Below are 19,722 nucleotides of genomic sequence, written 5' to 3' on the forward strand. Positions count from 1 at the left end.
AGAGACAGACAGACAGACAGAGAGACAGACAGACAGACAGACAGACAAAGATTCCTTGATTTCTAGGTGGATGATGCTGCTACAGCGCTGACTTGACCACCTACATCTACACATGTCCAACAAATGTGGTTGCAGTAGCACAAAGCGTCCTGGAGATATGACATTTTTTGAAATATAAGCCCTACCCACAGCAGGCATTCGAGCAAACCTTGAAGACATGCAGCTTATAGCAAAACTGTATGGAATATCAAAAATCCAAAGAAGTGACTTTTTCTGGCTCTGACCAGATGTTTTATCTTCCAAATATGGTGATGATTGCTTAAAATGTGTAGGAACAAAATGCTGAAAAACAGATTTGGACACAATTTAAAATGGCGGAAAATTGATCCAGATGCCAATAGGCGTGGTTTACATGGATAGATTCATCTGGACCCACAGGAAAGAGATTCTTGTTTCTGAGTATTGCGGTTCAAAGGTTACGGGACAAAACATGAAGCTTGTTGTTTAAGCGCCACCATCTAGTTAAATTGCACCAACTTCAACACTGCACGTCCTTGGGTCCAGAGCGATATACCCACATAGTGTGAGGTAGACTGGATGGATATGCGAAGGACAAACCCACGCACACACATACAGACAGACAGACAGACAGACACACACACACACACACACACATACAGACAGACAGACAAGAAATTCCTTGTTTTATAGTTAGATGTCGGTGTGCAGGAAATCGAGACAAGGTCTTCCACTGCTCTATAGCTGCAATGGATGCACTTGGGACCTGCTATTTGACGGCTGCATGGTGAAATGGAAATGAAATCATGACATTTTCTTTTGGAAATTTAAAACCACGTATTCTTACAGTAAGTCAGCACAGCGACAGACAAGATGAGAAATGTCTTTACACAGAGGATGAATGTCAAAACCTTTAAGTGAAAAAATCCACTGTTCTAGCCACTTAGATTTGACCTTTCTCGTATCAAAGAATGTTAGCATACCCTTGAGAGATAAATAATGATATTCGTACCTCTTCCCGACAACCGTTCATCTCTCTTATTCTGTCTCTCCTACTGGCTGACATGCTCTGTTCTATCTCTGGCTTGTTTTGTTTGTTTCTCTCTGGCTTTGTTCTTCCTGCTGATCTTTCTCCCTGCAACCTATTTGATTCAGTCTGGCGTTCATGATACCTCTCTGGACCTCCCGTCTCTTGTACGCCTTGTTCTAGCACCATTTTATCAGCCAAGCTACAAAAGCAAAATTCAACATACGGGGGCAGAATGGGACTTATCAATCCACACCGTACAGCGAAGAGAATGAGGCCGTTGTTTACGTATCTCTACCCTTCATCTGTGTGATCCTCAGAGCTGCCGGCTGTCTCCGATATGGATTAAACCTCAGACATGATCGCCATTCAGAGCGGCAGACCGGAGAGCAAAAGGACTGGGTTTAATCCCTGTCTGCAGGACTGGCCCTCGGCAAGGTAAAAAAAAGGATGGTTTCTGCTGTTTAGGTCTTGATGAATTGCAAATAAAGGAACAGTGTGCAGCGTACACGGGGATCTATTGGCATAAATGGAATATAATATTAAAAAGCATGTTGTCTTTAGTTTAAAATCACCTGAATATAAGAATAGTTGTGTGTTCGTTAGCTTAGAATGAGCCACTTATATCTACATACGGAGCGTGTCCTTTTCAGGAACACACATTTAGCGAAGACATCGCCACACTCCTGTCCCCGTGCTCGCCATTGAAGGCCGCTGTAGCACAGTTACTGAAAGACGACACAGTGACTGCACCCATCAGAATTTGCAGTGGTCTCCTATTCAGTAACTCGACAAAGCAGAACAGAAGTTACCTTGACGTAACTCCAGTTCAAGTACATGTGTAGCTCACGTCACTCTATACCACACAGTGAGTGAAAGACTGTAAACACGGTCACTGTGGGATTTAATACTGAAGCAAGAGTGATATATTCCATTTATACGAGGAGCTCTGCTGAACATTTCTTTTTTTATTGACTTATGACATGACTTGTGACATGCTTTCATTTTTAGCACGGCTACTGACAATGCTTGGTTCCAATTGGCTGCCAGATGTTCATTAATTTCTGCGCATGTGATGCAGATGTTTGTTTGTTGTTCTAAATGAACCAGGATCAACTATAGTGAGGCTACGTTAAAGAACGTGGATGAAGCCTGATGGAAACAACTTTAAACACACTGAGCCTTTAACAGTGAGGGAATGTATCACAGAGTTCTCTGTCTACCAGCTTTGTTAGAGCTATTCCACAAGTCCTCTCTCCTCACCCTGGTCGATTTGAAAAATCACATTCACTCAAGTATCAAAGGAGTTTGAAAGTGAGCTTGTTGCATTGTTCTCATCAGGCTTTATCCACGTGTTCTTTAGCGTAGCCTCACTTGAGTTGATCCCAGAACAACAAACAAACATCTGCATCCCAGGTGCAGGATTTAAGGAACACCTGGCAGCAGATTGGAATCATGACAGAGAACCAGGTGACACATATCATCACTGGAAAGGCTAAGTGTGTTCAGATTATTGTGAAAGAAATCGGGGGTATTTCTCTTCATGCGTGTGAAATTGGAAAAAAAAAAAAAGAAAAGTTAATTTCAATCAGGTAGGATTTTAAAACTCCCAGCTCAGGCTTGTGATTAATAATAACAAGTATGAACGTACAATTTATCATAGTTGTTATTATCCCTTATTTAAACGTAGAAGTTGTGATGACTGTATGAATTACAAACATAGAACTTTTATTTTTTTCACATGGTGAGTGGGCACATGGTGAGTCCGTTTGCTGCCCACTCTCTGCCTCTACAGCATAAAGCACTTAGTGCTACTTGACTTCTAAAATAAAACAACAGCCAGCAGATCTTTTTTTTTTTTTTACGTGTGTTTGTCATTATTATTTTAGGCCAAAAGCGCTTAACTGCCATATCAACAAGGATGAGTGCAGCTTAACAACGAGCACTTGAATCCAAAGTTGTCCTGAGGATGACTGTGCATTGTGTATACGAGTATTCAAGATGATAAGTGGTGAAATAAGTGTTCAACCAGAGCCAAGCGATGACAGTCAATCACATCACAGCTTACCTGATTGGAGTATCGCATGCTGACGTTGCGCTGGTCCTGGCGGGGAACGTAGCGGTGGATGGGATCGATGTCTTTAGGGCTGATCAGCTCATCCACTACACAAACCCACACACGCACACACACACCAAGATACACACATTAACACGCATACAACACACACGCCCACATAGCCAGGAGGGCAAGCGCAAAAAAAAGGAGAACAAAAAAGACGAAATAATCAATTTTTCATTGTTAACACAAATACTGACACACACGTATGCACACAATGGATGAGACAAACTGCATCCGTGGCTTCATGTCAGTGAAGAATTAAGCAATATTTAAAATCATTAGACAATCGTGGATAACAAAATAGATTATACTACACTTAACATGGTGTAATAAATCTCATCTAATATGACTCGATATGTTAGTTTTGCATTACATTGTAGACAGATATTAGAATGAACATAATCAATGTGTGGGTTCAGAGCATCATGCCGAAGCACACACACAAACACACACGGAGGCGTACCCAGCAGCTTGGCGATGTTGTAAAGGGCCTGACCGCACAGGAAGACCATCCCATCACGGCCAGAGTTGCTAGGGAAACGCTTCTGGCTTCCGTGCTTGTTCTGCTCCGCCTCCACAAAGTCAGCCGGTACGTAGTAGTATTTGGGGATCACAGCATGGCCTGGCATGGGAGAGGAGGACTGTGAGCACTGTGTGTGTGTGTGTGTGTACCTTCTCTGGACACGTGTTACATGTGTGTTTGAGAGAAAAAAACTACACTTCACTCCTGTGATTACGGAAAACCTACTGAAATAAGGCCGCGGTTCAGACGCACACGATACGTAGGAACAATTTCACACAATCCTGCATTGTATGCATGTCATTTTTAAACAAATTTTCTACTGAAGAGGAACATGTCCATGCGCTGTGCACACACATACGAGTCGAACATTATTGTGAGCTCCGTTCAATAGCTGCTTCGATGCCACCAGTCTTCTTATATTTTCCAAAATTCACTCCGAATTTTTTCATTTAAAACTCATACAGGCAATTAAAAAACACTCAGGTATTCATTATTTAACTGAAAACATAAAAAGGAGGACTCATACAGAGGTACAGGAACAGTACGTTTATGTACCAAATGTGCGTTTTCACAGATATGTCATAACAGGTACGTAATGGGCACCAGCTGCTGAACCACTGTAGTGGAACAAAAGTAGTTCCTGATTGCTCGGAGGAAAAGAAAATGCTGCCAATTCAGTCTGAATTTGAAGGTACAGTCATTCGAGTCAGTGGAAGCAGCACACTAATCAAGGGCGCCCAGGTGCTGCAGAAAAAGCATTTGCCCACCGCCGCAGAGACACGGGTTCAACATTCTGGCTAACACGACTGGCAGTGTGGGTGGGAAGCTGGTGAGGGATCATGTCCTAGTAACATTGTCTCCATCTTCTACACCCTGTCCAGAGCACAAATTAAAGGTAGCAGCAATGAGGACTACAGTGAGGGGGGGGGGGGTCTGTTGTTCTTGGGAGAAACAGGGAAGAAAAAAAAAGACTAAGAGTAGAGATTTAACTAATATTTAACACAAAACACAACTGTGGCTGATGGGAATTTAATTAGTCAGATCAATAATTCGACCAAGTATTTGGTCATTGGACAAATTATAATTCGGTCTCGATGGTGGCACTAGAAGCAAAGAGGAATTACAATTCTTCCCATGTAAGGCTGAATAATGAAGTGAAATTGAACGACAATTCAGTCTGATTATCAGGCCACAATTCTGCTCTACAGTTTCTTGAGAGTGTGGGTCAATATAAATATAACCCACTGCAAAGAAAAAATAGTCAAAGGATGGCACAAGGGTTGCAAATGCTGCCCATTCAGCACAGCGGCATGTCTCCCAGAGCTGCACCCTGCATGTGTCTGTGTATCATTAAAACAATGGGAGGCCGTGACTCCCGAGAGGTCCGGCGAACCTGCAGCAGAACACACAATAGCGGCTTCTGACAGCAGTAAATACATTTTGTGGGTTTAGACTTTTTAATGGTGAAAGACAAAAAAAGCACACTTGTGTTATCTGTTCAAATCCAGCCAATTAACTACAGGAGTTTTGTTAATCCATACATAACCAGTACAAAGGCACTGTAGAGATGTCCGGAGCAATATAAGTCAGCTCTGTCTCACATCATTATCCTTTCTGCACTCCAATTATTCCTGTGCTATTATGAACGGACCAATAGGAACTCACAGCTCCTGACATTCCTATCATGTTACTGTCTCCCGACATATCAATGGGTGGAGGTGAATATAAAAGGCTTGCTCTTTCACAGTATGTTACAGTATGTGCGGTATGAATATGGACGATGTGATTTCATTTTAAGAGAAAATTCTTCATTGCAAGAGGGAGAGAGAAAAGGGGCAGAAGCTTCAAAACTAACTACATAGATATGTCAAATCGGTTAAAGTTGTGTGTGTGTGTGTGTGTGTTTGTGCATTCTTAATTTGCCTCTATCCATCGGTCACTGCATTTGTGTGTGTGTGCGTCTATTAATGTCATCGCTCACCCTCATAAGACTGGAAGATGATGGGTTGAAGGAGGTCTTGGTATTCTTTGACCTGAGCGCTATTTCCTCTGAACACCCCTGCAACACACACACACGCACGCACGCACGCACACACACACACACACACACACAGATATTAATGATAACAATTAAAACGTAATGATGAAATTTTTGGTTGCACACATGACAACAACATTTGCATTTACAAAAAATATTAAAAATATTGATTATTACAACTTTAATGTTCAAGCACTGTTGTGTGCTTTACAAGTGAAAACCACCATATCAGACTGAGCAGCAATGACCTTTTAACTCCAGATAATCCACAACAACTATTAAGTGCATCATACAGGTGAATGTAAATGTAAATTATTCTTGTTCGTCTTCTTGTTGTGAAGTCTCGCTTTTTTAAGTTCTGTTTACTTTGTTTTTCTCTTTTAGCTATTTGTATTAGAAAGATTATTTATGGGTTTTTCAGTAGTTAAAAGATATTCCCATAAAGATGAACAGGCCCCAAATCGGATTATTCTTTTGTCCTACAAACGTCAGCGGAGAATAAACCGACAGGAGGGTGATTTAATAATGCTTAAAAGCACATTACTGGGAGAAAATATACTTCATTTCTGACCATTCCCTTAGGTTCACACACAGATTTCACACATCACTTATTTTTAAAAAGTGTTTCTAAGTCCTCTAAAAGCTGGCAAACACCAAAGTGATTTCCTGTCACATCCTTTAAGCCTGTCTTCTATCTTCCCAATGACCCACTTGAGGCATCATAACAGCGGCTATGGATAGAACAAGGCTTACCGTCAATCATCATGTAGATGAAAAATATGGGAAACTCGCACTCGATCCCATCAAAAAGCTGGAAAGAGACAGAGAGAAAGGATATTATTGCTTTTCCATCTCAGAAAAAGGGGAGAGGCACAGCGACTTTAAAGCAGCGGATGGCTGAACTTTAGTAGTGCTGAGTACGGAACAGAAGGGCACAGGGAAAATATATAGGAGACGTGACATTGCGAATGACAACTCACAGAACACACAGAGGAATAACATTGCTTCCTTGCAAGGTCATTATCTTTCAAGTTGTGCTGTTTGTTTTGAGGGGATCATTTGAAGGTCTGAGAAGTCAGAAATTTACTGTGACAAATAAACAAAGAACACTGAGAGAAGAGCTGGATCTGGAAGTTTATCGGTAACAGGTTTTATTCGTCAAGACTGCAACTGGTCCTTCTATAACAAAAAATAATAATACTGAAACAGAAGAAAAAAGTAGTGATTCTGTACTTAGAAAGTCATGAGGCGTTAGTAGTTAACTGCTTCAATGCACAGAGTAGGACACCAGTGACTTAGTACAGTAACAATCTCTCCATAAATTCACAGTAAAGATAAATATTTTGTTATTTCCTGGTGAGCTTTGTGGGAAGATAAATAAACACATAAGAAGCAGAGGAGCGCCTTCAAGTGACTTCTTGCTTACACCTCTCGTTTGTTCGCAATTACTCAGTGTGAACATGAACCGGACGGACCACAACGAGAACTAAAACAAGTGTGTTTTGTCCTTGTTCTGAACAAAATCATCCGACCTACAGGTGTGAGGGTAAGATATTCTTACAAAAAAGATCATTTGGTTTTTTGAAAATTTCCCCAAACCTCCAAATGAGCATTCAGTTGGGTTGAGCTGACTGTGAAGGCCTGAGCCTCATTTTGATACTCATCAAACCATTCACTGACCCATGTGTGAAGGCATGTGTATTTGTTATGTCTCTCCACTAATTTATTCAGGTTTTTAAGTCAATTGAACCTCTCCCTCATAAACACTTTGCAAGTCACGACTGACCGATTGACTGACTGATCGATACGAGTGAGTGTCTGCGTGACCGGGCAACCGTCTGGTTGTTTCCAGTCGACAGAACACAGAGAAATAAAAAGCAGCGTGCGGCAGCAGCAGCTGGGGTGAATTTTCCGGAACAAACCCTTAAATTGACACGAACGCCATCATTTGTCGGATTATTCTCGGAGTCTTACTCAGCCAGAAATCCTATTGCATCACGTGTGTGTGTGTGTAGTCTCACACATTTACACAAACATCATCTGGTTACAAGTCACATGTAGCTGAGACATTTAAGTGCATCACGGCCTTATTAGTTCCAATAATTCAATCCCATCTTGTTCACGCTCGCCTGAGGAGGATCAACACAAACACAAAGTAGAAACAACGTGATCTCATGCGAAGGCGTATGAAACCACACGCCACATTTGAGGGATTCCACTTACCATGATACACAAGTTTTTCACGTGTCATTTCATGGCACGGGGCTATACTTGTGAAACAGCTTTTTCACGTGACATTCATCTATTGGCAGAAATGGAATATGATTTTTAAAATGTATTTTCTGTCTCGTATAATCACCTCAGAATAAGAATTGTGTTTTCGTTAGCTTAGAATGAGCCGTCGACACGCTTGGCACACAGGAGAAGTTACAGTTGGTTGCAATCTGCGATCTTACCGCTAGATGCCGCCAAATCCCGCACTCTGCACATTTAACGCCAAGTCGTTACTGTGAAACGGTCGCGGTTATATATAGGCAACAAAACTAGGTTAACGGCTGTAGTTAGGGTTAGGCAACAAAGATACTTAGTTAGGAAACACATCATAGTTGGGCTTGAAATACTTACATGAACTAAGTAAAATGTGAACGTGAACAGCATAAATGTAAGCAAACAATAAGTATGGAAAACTATAAATGCCAATACTCCTGACTATCTTTGTCCCTCATCTTTTTCAAATCCCACCACACTGATGGAGGATAAAAGAGATAGCATCCTTTTGCGAAGGGTGCATTTTGAGGGGGGGGGGGGGGGGAGCCAAGGCAGTCACCCAGTGAGGCCTGTGCCTTTTGGCCCGTTGAGGCTGTAAACAGGCAGGGATCCCTGGTGTATTGTGCTTGAGCAGCTCGACTGATTGGTAAAACTGTCTATCACACAGCCTGCTGCTCTCTGTCAATGGTAAACAGACAGGGAGCACAGACGTCTGCCCTGCTGTGAATTCTCTCTGAAACACCAACAACAACGTCTTCCCTGTCTTCTGCAGGGAGACCTACCTGTGTCAGATGCTCGCTCGGCATTTCATTACACTGTGTGTTTATGCTCATCATTCAAAGGAGGCCGCATTTTGCTTCTTTTTTTTGTCATGTACCGTCATGTTTCTATTGTTGTTCCACCTCTAAAACTGGCATCATTTCTCACATTCAAGAAATCAGGGGTTTGTTTCAATATTTGTCACTGGAAAAATGGTAATCTTGTGGTAACATTTACTGCATTGTGTAATTTTACCATCTTTATTATTAATATTTGCACCATTTGCTGATGTGGCAGCAAACAAATTACTGCGAACGGCAGCAGGAGCGATCGGGAGTTCAAGCTATGAAACTTAACTGGCACTGTCTTCCACAATAAATATGCCTGTCTGCTGGAAGAACTGAGGGCAGGAAGGAGCCTGTTTTGCTAATTCTCAGCCAGGCGTTAAACTCTGGTTCTGAAACTAAACTTGCATTCTTTGTAACGGACAGCACGGGGGACGACTCCTCAAAAATTATTCTGATTGTATAGAAGTCTATAAGAGAATGACCCTAGTTCTCACTTCATTTATTACCTCAGTAAACATTGTAAACATGAGTTCATGGTCTTCTTCAATACAGCACGATGTTCATTTCGTAAATTATGGTCCATTTAGAGTAAAATAGAAGATATAGCAGCGTATGCTTTTGTGATTGAAAGGTCGCTACCATGGAATTGTCTGTGTTTTTGTCTTACAACTTGAACCCTTTCACAGTGTGTTTTCAGGTCATGAAAGGTAACACGGGGTGAGAGCTTGATTTAAGAATGGCCATGCTGTGGGTGAAGAAAGCGAGTTTCAAAGTATTCTAAATGGTTAAGAGTTGGTGGAAGCACTTCCACTGTCTTTGTCTTGTTTTTCTGTTTTTAGCACGAAGGATCCACCTTTCTGCAAATAAAAGAACAGCCAAAAGCAATCTAATTTTCTAAAAGGGATATTGTTTTAAACATTTTATAGAGCGACATAGCAGCCGTGAGAGCCACGCGCAGAAATCTGTTGTGTCCTGCAGAAGTGCAGTACATTAAATAACAGGTCAAGGCCTTCAGATCACAGCTGAACTGTATTTTACGTGTAAAGCTACTTGAAAAACAAATACATATTTCCAGCAATGTCCTTTGTAAATTATTTACCAGTATGTTCTTTGTCAAGGAAACATGTTACCTTGCCAACATGTCCAGGGTGCATTCACACTCAACACTTAAAGCTATCCACTTGTGATCAGATCACCCAAGATGTATGTTAATACCAGCTCTGAACAGGCTTCAGTGTCAGGTACCCACCACTGAGTAGAAGTGATGAAAGCTCTTGAATGAAAGGTGAAACATCTTCTCGCCCAAACAGAAACTCTCCCCCACCACCTCCCTGAGCTCATTCATTCTGAGAGGTTAGTTCTGCAGCTAGTGCAAGGATTTGTTTAGCATTAAGAGCCCCGCTTCTGATTCACTCATTGTACACTGAGCTGAATGTGCTGCCATTTCGACGGGATCACGGGGGATTCAGAAAATGACAATGAACTCACTATCGTTCAAATATATATATATATATATATATATGTATGCATGAGCACACCCACTGTCAGACTCACTAACACGCACAAACACACGAAGATTGGGGGTGAAATACCTGGAGGATTAAAACACTTGAAATGGGTGAGGCTAAGTCACAGACAGATTTCTGAGCATTATCATACAAGGATAATACCTTTACAGGCTTAAACACTTCAGAAACTTTTCAAATGTCACACTCCAGCACTTTCAAGTTGAATGTTTTCAGGTTTTATGCATTGCCAGCCATTAGCACTCTGTCTTTTCCTCTGCATAACAAGTGGTTGCCTGAAATAACCTCTAGGTACATTTTTAAACATTATATTGTTCTGTAACTCTTCATCTGATTGGGAAAACTTGGTATCTCAGTATGCATGCAGTGCTGTAAGTCTCCACGACCTTAAGTCCAACTTTTGTCACAGTGGACAACAATATTTCAAATCTATCTGTGAAGTTGGTTGTGGAGCAGCTCATTCTCTGCAATTGAACGACAGACGGCTTCCTTTCTTCTCTAGCGGGGTTCCCCAGGGCTATATCCTGGATCCTTCACTGTTTTTTATCTACCAATCTCTTTGAGACATATTCTCCACAGATGTAAGATTTATTTCAACTGCTATGCTAATAACAGTCAGCTGTACGTCTTGCTAGAACTTGGGAGAATGAGTAACATTTTGTGTTTGTGTCTGTCTGATATGATAAAATGTAAGATTTGCTTGTCAACAATCCAGGTCTGGCAGGCCTATTGTCTCAAATTTAAATTTGGAAGAATTTGCTAGGACAAGATAAGACAAATCTGTGAAATATAGCACAGATAAATAGAAAGAAAAACAATAATATGCTTTTAGGTTTCCCACCAGCACCAACCTTCATTTCAGCAGGTTTGTAGAAGCGGCGATCCTTGTCTTCGTTAGCGGTGCGGTAGCCATCACGGAGGAAGCGTTTGAAGCCGTACTTGCCCCGCAGCTTGCGGACAATCTTGTCCAGTGTCTGACTGTAGAGGGCATCGTCATCTACTGCAAAGGCAGGATAGCTGATGGTTGGAAGCAAGGCTGCATCTGTGTTCTGCCCGGGAGAGAAGATTTAACACAAACACCTGAAATGAAACACTGTTCCACAATGTTTTTTTATTATTTTTAATTTCAGCGAGAGTTACTTCAAGACAAACGTTTTTATACGATAAATTTATATGACCATAACAATTGTATTCACCGGTGTCATAATATCTCTCGGAAATAATGAGGAATTAGAATTAAATCCTATCAGCTTATACCATTTAGCACATACATCTTTGTGTTCTTAAGGGTTATATACTGTGTATGCCTTTAACAGAGAGAATTCTTCTGGTTATGAACAAAACTCTACAGCAGCCTTATTTTCTATCAAGGACTGTCTGAATTACAGCAATCGTTAGGGATGAATATTGTTGTTAGGCTTGACAAACCATGATGACTGGGTATCTAATTCTTGTATTTGGTTTCCTCTATTAAGCAGTAAAAATGAAAGCTATTAGGGCCCATCCTCGCATGCAAACAGCTATGAATATTTAAGGTTTATTAATAGACGGCAGATCTTTCGGAAATAAAAGACTTGCTTTCCATATTCTGTGTGAACTCAACCAGCTACGAGACTAGATTTCGGTGCAAAAAATAGTCGACTGTTTGATGCTTCTGTTACGTTTTGCATTGTAATTTTTTTTTTTTACTTCTACACATCTCTCCGACTTCTTGTTACAACTCCAACTTACATGTTAACATCCTCGGCAGCTGCAGCTGAAATGGGGTATCAGCTTGCAGAACGCATTCAGTGCAGGTATTGAATTTAATATTGAATTCCAATCCCTTGCCATAGTGTACGCGATACTCATATGATATTTATAATTTGGTTAGCTTAACATAATCCTGTCCGTCTCTCGCTCCCTACTGCACTCCGTCCTTCCAGCTCCTTAACTGTTTATCTGATGCAGCTGTAATGCCCCTCTCGTCGTCTAATTACACTCATTTCCTCGCAAGCTGGCTGCGAGCTATTCTGCCCGACACGTTCAGCACACACAAAAAGAGATGTGATCATGTAAGTGTCTGCAAGCGGTGGAGTGTAGAGAAGGGAATGGCTTTGCTCTTCCTTTTTCTCAACGTACCACTTATTATTTTCTTACCCACCCCCCTGCTTGCTTTTACAACTTTACCTCCCTCCAGCTCTGCAGCCACCTGTCGCTTTCCCAATTTCTTATCAAGGTTGAACCATCAATAGCACAGTTACAGCCAGCGTAATGACTGCACCACAAGGGACATTTTGAATTACAGACATCTACTCACATACCGACGAGAGTATCGTTTGGTTTTAGTAGTTGCATAGATGGACTCACATGTGAGCGAGACTCTCGGGGCAGTAAGGAGGACAGGGTCTGCCTGTTCCTGTTGTGGGCGTCCAGATCCACAAATATCACCGACCACGAGCAGCCCTGCGGAGCAAAACACATCGGCAGAGAGCATCACGGTCACGACTGAACTATCTACTCATAACAGGTACACCAACAGCACACACAAAAATGCAGAAGGGTGGGTAACAAGTCCTCCGTCATTTACCCCCCCCGAGAAAAAGGGCTGAAATTACTTAAGGCCCCTTCAATCACACCTCCGCACATAAAAACACACTATTTTGCTGTAAAACCAGGCGGATATATTTGGGTTGCTCATGTTTTTGAAGTACAGTGTGGGAGTGCTTGAACAACAGTGAGTCAAGAGTCACCCAATCACTTCAAAAGTCCCCACGTACAAAACAGAAGTGCTGCTACTCCAATGCAGTCTGTCCATCCAGTGCACTTAAACACCCCTGGGCGAGAGAGGAGGGGCAGTTTTTATGTTTTTACTTCGTAAGGGAAGTGATCAAACCTCTCTGGCTCTAAAAAAAAAAAAAAAAGCCGGTCCAGTCCACTTCATCCATCCACCAGCAGCGCTTACATAAAACCTACTGAGCCACTCCTGCAACCTGCTAAGCAGTTTCTAATGTAAGTCGAATGCATTATGTATGAATATTGCCAGAGTCTACTTTTCTTTCCTCTAAAAAAACAGATCCAGCCAAAGCTTTTAGTCAAATCAGCAAGCTTTCCTGTCGAAATTTGCATAGTGCAGTGGATTGCTGGCCACCGCTGTAGGCAGCTGTGTGACAAGTTCAGGGAAATGGCCCTCTCAGGGAAAACTTCTCTGGTGTTATAGCAGCAGAGTGTAAGAAAGCCGAGCATGTAAGATGAGGGATTTTGCCTTGGATGTGTGCCCTTTTGACAGGGGTTGTCTTTTGGTGGGCTAACATTTTCTTTTTAATAAATAAAACTGAGCCGTCCAAGCTGTATTGTAAAATGCAATGGATTTGTTTTGGTTTGTTTGCTTTTCTTTAGTTGCTTTGGGCCCGACAACAAACATAAAAAAAAACTGTTTTTATATTATGAGCCTAAAAAATAACTTAAATATGTATATGGAAAATAAATAGTTAAAAATACATATTATATAATGGTCATTTATAAATATCAGGTTTTTCTACAGACCATTGCTGACTTGTAATCACATGGAAAGTGAGTATTTCTTCAATCTGGACACTTACCCCTAAACCCCCAGTGACTGGATAAAAGAGGTCAATGTCCACAGCTGTGTCCTTTTTGAATCATTATTACCAGCATCACTGCCTCAGTGGACTTACCCTATTACAGTTTATTTTATCGAAAGAAAATAAATCAAAAACAAAATATCCTATTAATCAAATATACCATGGAATGAGATGAAATATGTCACACAGTTTAAAATGTTATGAAAACTTTCTATTTTTTATATGTTTTCATTGTTTAACTTTTTTCCCCTCCAATATCCCACAATACAACTTACCTATTCCAAATTCCCTCTATCATGAAAATGTATAGTGACCGTATCATACGAGTTGATTAAAGGCCACCATAATCTATGCAAGAAAACCTTCAATGTCCCTGCTATTACTACGGGTTGCTAATAAACGTTGACAGGATGTAGATTGTATAAAACCCCTTTAATCAAAAGACCATAATGTACATCCACCTGACATGGCTTTCTGAGCATTGATGTGCGTGATTAAATTCAAAGATTTAAGTCAGCACAGAAAAGTAACCTCTCTTCCACACCGCGAGCACAGAGAACCCCCCCCCCCCCTAAAAAAGAAACGATTGCTGGATTGATTTAGGTGTGTGTCCGCTTCCACCACATCCATAGCTTGACTGGGTGTGAATTGGGTGACAATCCCGAGATAGAAAGTGGAAGTTGTTAGGATTTGATTGTCCAGCCGTGTGTACACAGCTCTGTGGATTTAATGACTGGCTTTAGAGTGGAAGGATCCTCCTCTTGGCAACATAAATTTTATCTGCAGAGTTAAATTTCTCAGACCGAGAAGCTGCTATCCATTTGTGTGACTCGGAGGGATCGTGAAAAAAAAATAGAAAATAAAAAATCTAAAGTTGAACTAACTGAGGACATTGTGTCTCCATTCATCTAGTACAAAGGCTAAATGTGGCACACACCCACAAGAGTCTGCAGCCGGTGTAAAATGTGGTAGCGGAGTCCAGACCGTACTGGATGTTCCGGTTAAAGAGGTTGGGGGAGTTACATCTGGCGTTGGACGGATGAGAGCCAGCTGGGAAATCAAGATTGATAGAGATCGTTAATAATCAACTGGCCGGCTTGTAGCACTTCCATTCCCATAGCGGGACGAGAGACTGGATGAGACACTTGCACCCACACTTACAGAGGCACCACGCAGCATGGGTCATACATCAGCTACCTCTATGAATTGATTTTTTTTCATCAGGCTGAGCTTGATGACAAAATCCATTTCCAGGCACAGTTAACCCCCGTCATTTTGTAGCTGATCGGAGGAGAAAAACGAACAGAGACTTCAATATACACTCATCCCGACAGCCTCATGCGTTGATCAGAAAAATACTCATTTGCAGTAGATTGCCGGAGAAGCCGTCACTGGCTAAAACCCAAGTGGAGAACAGAAGAAGAGGATAGGCTTGCTACAGTAAGTGCAGGGCTTCCTTTTCCAATCTATTAGCAGATGTAATGAATGTCCCTGCTTTCTTTTCCACCACACAGGCAAGAAATAAAAGAGACATATTCACTAATGGACACTGTGAGGGAGATTCGGAGAGAAACCAGGAACAAACATGTGGCCATTGATCAAAGTCTGCTGAGCCACACACAAACATATTAGATGAATCTCCTGATGGTGAAACGTCCACTTAGTCCGGCATCGATGACAGCAGCATTAATCAAGCCGATGTACTTTTAACAGCCGTTGCTTCGGCTACGCAGGCTGCAAACAACGAGCATATCAACGAGCTTTGATGGGCCTCTGCAGATCTGATTTGGAGAATACGCTGTCCATCTATAATGCCATCTTGTGCCATGTGACACGATAAGCCAAGACTCAGACACACGAGTCTCTTGGGACTCGCATGAGGAGGAGGAAATTATTCAAATACCTGGTTTCCAAACAGGTTGAATCCATTGATGGCCTCCAGAGCAGCTTTAGCCAAGCCCACAGAGCTGCAAAGACAAGAAAGACGGAGAATCACATGACACATCATAAGCTAATTTCACTGACATTGATGCACCATAGGGCAGATGTGAAAGAATACAGTATGGCCCAAACTCTTGTATCCTGAGAAAAGTCATTTCATATCTCGACAACCATATATATCACGATATAGCACGCTTTCTGGTAATTCAATAAATATATGGTCTATATGAAATAACCATGAAATGGTTTTGTATACCCCGGTGTGAATTTAGTACTTGACAAATAAAAAGAGTAAAAAAAAAAAAGAGTATTTTCCCATTCAATTTAGAACTTGAGTGCAAAAACGAACATAACCATTTCAACTGAAGTTATAGAGAAAAAATGATTTAAGACAATAGTTTGATTTAACTACACTATGGGTATTCCCATAAGCAGACTTCTGTTAAATTCATAGACATTTGTTTCTTATGATCCATTTTGACGACATAATTGCGTCTCATGACATATCCATATGATTCCACTGAAAGATGATAAATTATCATACCGAATTAATCGCCCAGCCCTAAAACAATATTTCACTTTTTTTCATTTTTGCATAAAAGTCACAAAAATTCATTCAGAATCGCACTTGAATCTTAAACTGCTGTCTGTTAGGACTCAATAGAGCTTGAGGGTCCTGAGATTATGGTCCACTGTAGATAATGGATCTCTTTAATATAAACCTTGTCCTGTATTTCACACTGGCTGGCTGCTGTGATTGCAATGCAGACCCAGCATGAATCAATTTCACTGTCGTTCCGTTTCCCTTTCTGCCCGGCCAAGATTTCCCTAGAAAAGAAGAGGAGGACAAAAATTGCAACAGGAACTTGGCGATGACTGGCGGTAGCTCTGCTGACATGACAAAACGGGCTCAATACCATTAGTGAGGCCTGAATGGATAATACAGAGGATGGCTGGCTAATTCAGCCTGGAACAGAGCTCTGCTGAGACTAGTAATACGGCCAGTTCTGGTCGGGAAGGCTCTCAGCGGCAACTCGCACAGAGGCAGAGGAGACATGACGCTTTCAGTGGGGAAACGGGAGGTTAAAAAAGGGATAGCAGGAAACAGGCCCAAAGAAGCAACATGATGCAACAGTTTCAGTTGACAGTTGGAGATAACGATTTTGCACAGCAGCTCATAGCTCAGTTGAGGTCGTAAGGGGTTAATTGCTTCATATGTGAGTCAGTGGACGGCCACTCACATCAATATAAGGCCGCCTTATCTTAAAGTTTCACACTTTGGTCAAGTGATGACAACTGACTGATCTTCACGACAACTGAGCGAACTCCAGCGAATAACGAGCGCCAGAAAAAAAGCTGGTAAAAAGATTTTCATTTTGAAGTTTTTTTTGGTGTCAGTTTGTAAACTGATGTTTTAATGTAGTTTTGCTGCTGTTAAATGCCGCCCCCATTTACTTCAATGTAATAAAACTTTTCTCAGTTCACCGTGAAGGCATGTGAGAAAAGTTTTCTTCTAGAATTCAAGGTAACGCAGGGTGTTTAGTTTATAAAACAAATGGAAATTTTGTGGATGAATTCCTTTAAGGCCTTAAGACTAGATTCTGACACAGTGCACCTCTAAAAGACAAGACAATTTCTAATGTATAAACAGTTTAACTGAATCTGTGCTTTAGTTGTCAACATCGTTTAGTCATAATTTAGTAATCAAATGACTAAAAGCCAAATTAACCAAATTAACCAAATACACCTTGGAGTCCCTGGAGTTCCAGGGTCCTCAGCCAGTTCCCCGGTGGATAAACCACTATTAACTGGCTATGAAATACAAGCACCTATACCATACTAATATATTAATAACATACAGTACAGCAGCATTCACACGATTCATGTATATAAATGTAAAATCTCACTATCATGAGTGATAGATGTTCATGAGAATAATCCCATTTCAAGAAAACCAGCTTCTTACATTATTAGACATGCCACTCTAAATAAAACACTCCGGTCGAGCCATTTGACTGGGTGTGAGGATAAACACGAGGCAGAGGCAATCATTTGATTTGATATGGACAAATGAACACATCCTTTCCTGTTCATTTCCACTGAGCCTCTTCTCCTGCCCACTGGCACTCCGGGATGAGAGGTGACTGCTCAATTTGATCGTTTACACAGATCTTGTTTACACAGAACTATTTTGAATCTGCCCCCGCCCCAGTTCACGCATACGACACGTTAATTGGCATTGTGGCAAACGGCATGTATTAGCCGGCTCACTAATTGTGGAAATCCAAAGCATGACCTCGAGGGGAGGAAGCAGAAGAAGCACGAGACACAGGGCTCCTTCACTACATGGAGTGTGTTATCTTTTCTTGAAGATATCTTGGCAAGCTGCTGCCAGTAGCCTTGGATTGTTGGAGGAAGAAAAATAAAAACAGGCTCTTCAAGAGATAAGATGGCAGAAATTGAGGATCTTTATCAAGACACTGCGGGAGGAGAGGGAGGCGAGTTCCATGATAAATCAGCTAGGTGCACGGAAGGAAAACTCTCTGATACCTGAGTCGGACAGTGCTGGTGTTCAAACACGTGGTCCAAAGTCCTTATCTTCATAGCAGTTAATAGTTCAGTCGGTCCATTACGTTCTTCCTCAATAAAGATTGTTTAGCGCTCTGATTTATGTTGTGTCACTGTCAAAGTATGTTCATTTTACATTTCATTTGGAAATATGCTTTAAAACTGACACGCTGACCCCAAACACACCGTATCAGATGACGTAGGCGTATCTCCCCTTTTTTTAAGGAAGCCATATTTCCCATAATTCATGCTGCCTCCCGTTGTAAAGAGGCTGTTTTTACTTCTCCTACCTGTTGGACTATTCGTTTGGAGGGCCAGGAAGAAGTATAAAAAGTAACATTACATTTTAGTGTGCAAACATTAATATATAATTTCTTCTTTTTAAGTTGTAAGTTCACATTTATTTATTTAACCTTTATTCAACCAGCACGGTGTTGCCAGACTGAGGTTTCCTTTACGAAAGTAATGGCAGAACCGACAGCAGGACAGACAATAACCTCCGGTGAAGATGTGGCTTACTGTGGTTCCGCCACTGACCAGTCTGGCATTGCATCGTGAAATTGCCATTCGGCATGGCCACGCCCCCTTTTGGGGGAAAGAATGGCGCCGTTACATAAGGAGAGAAACAGGGAAAGTGCAGAGAAGCTGCTGTGTAGCGGGTTGACCCGAGGCTTTAACATTGAGATTTAATTGAGGCACATAAGATACGTTTCAAATTAAAACGGCAAACGGCTAAACGATGCTGGTGACAGTTGCTACGGGTGGATGGCTAATTTGAGTGGGAGGCTGCTGCAGTACGGTCAAGTCACGTCCAACTAAATCTCGGCCGATAGATCAAACAGTTGGCCCTTTAACAGGCTGATTATTTACAGACTATATCTTTAATGGTTTACGTTTGCTCTGTGCTTGCTCAATGTCCAAACAAGTCACTGTTTGTTAACTTTATAGGGTGATAATATGTCAATGCTACAACAGCTTGGTGCACTTCCCTAAATTGGCCAAAATAATCTATTTGTGCTGTGGTTAAGTTGCAGATTTCCACCTTAACTGTAATAGTGTGTGTTAAAGTCTTCTTCCTGACTTTCTGTAGACGTGGCAACATCGCTTGTTTTGTAGAATGAAACGTATCTCTGCTGCAACTTGGATTGACAAGATGACAAGTGTTTTGTTTCTCTTGATTATTGCTCACGATCTAGAAACGGTCTACAATGACTCCTTCAGGAATTTATTTCACAGATTAAATTGAAAGAAGTCCGCTTTAATAAAGACATAAAATATATAAA

At 41.4% G+C, this 19,722-nt stretch overlaps 1 protein-coding gene across 4 annotated transcripts in view; it reads right to left on the minus strand.

Moving 5' to 3' along the window:
• The window catches only part of phkb (phosphorylase kinase, beta), an 87,902-nt gene that overhangs the window by 40,894 nt on the left and 27,286 nt on the right, over positions 1 to 19,722 (minus strand). For all 4 annotated transcript variants that reach the window (XM_031846694.1, XM_031846692.1, XM_031846693.1 and 1 more), the window contains 7 exons: positions 15,834 to 15,897; positions 12,696 to 12,791; positions 11,198 to 11,395; positions 6,479 to 6,536; positions 5,669 to 5,746; positions 3,628 to 3,786; positions 3,114 to 3,208 (listed from right to left, as the gene is read on the minus strand). In XM_031846694.1, coding sequence (XP_031702554.1) covers positions 3,114 to 3,208; positions 3,628 to 3,786; positions 5,669 to 5,746; positions 6,479 to 6,536; positions 11,198 to 11,395; positions 12,696 to 12,791; positions 15,834 to 15,897 — 748 coding nt within the window. The remainder of the gene's footprint in view (positions 1 to 3,113; positions 3,209 to 3,627; positions 3,787 to 5,668; positions 5,747 to 6,478; positions 6,537 to 11,197; positions 11,396 to 12,695; positions 12,792 to 15,833; positions 15,898 to 19,722) is intronic.

The sequence above is a fragment of the Anarrhichthys ocellatus genome, unplaced genomic scaffold (genome assembly GCF_004355925.1).
Source record: "Anarrhichthys ocellatus isolate YVR2014 unplaced genomic scaffold, GSC_Weel_1.0 scaffold6, whole genome shotgun sequence".
Classification (NCBI taxonomy): domain Eukaryota; kingdom Metazoa; phylum Chordata; class Actinopteri; order Perciformes; family Anarhichadidae; genus Anarrhichthys; species Anarrhichthys ocellatus.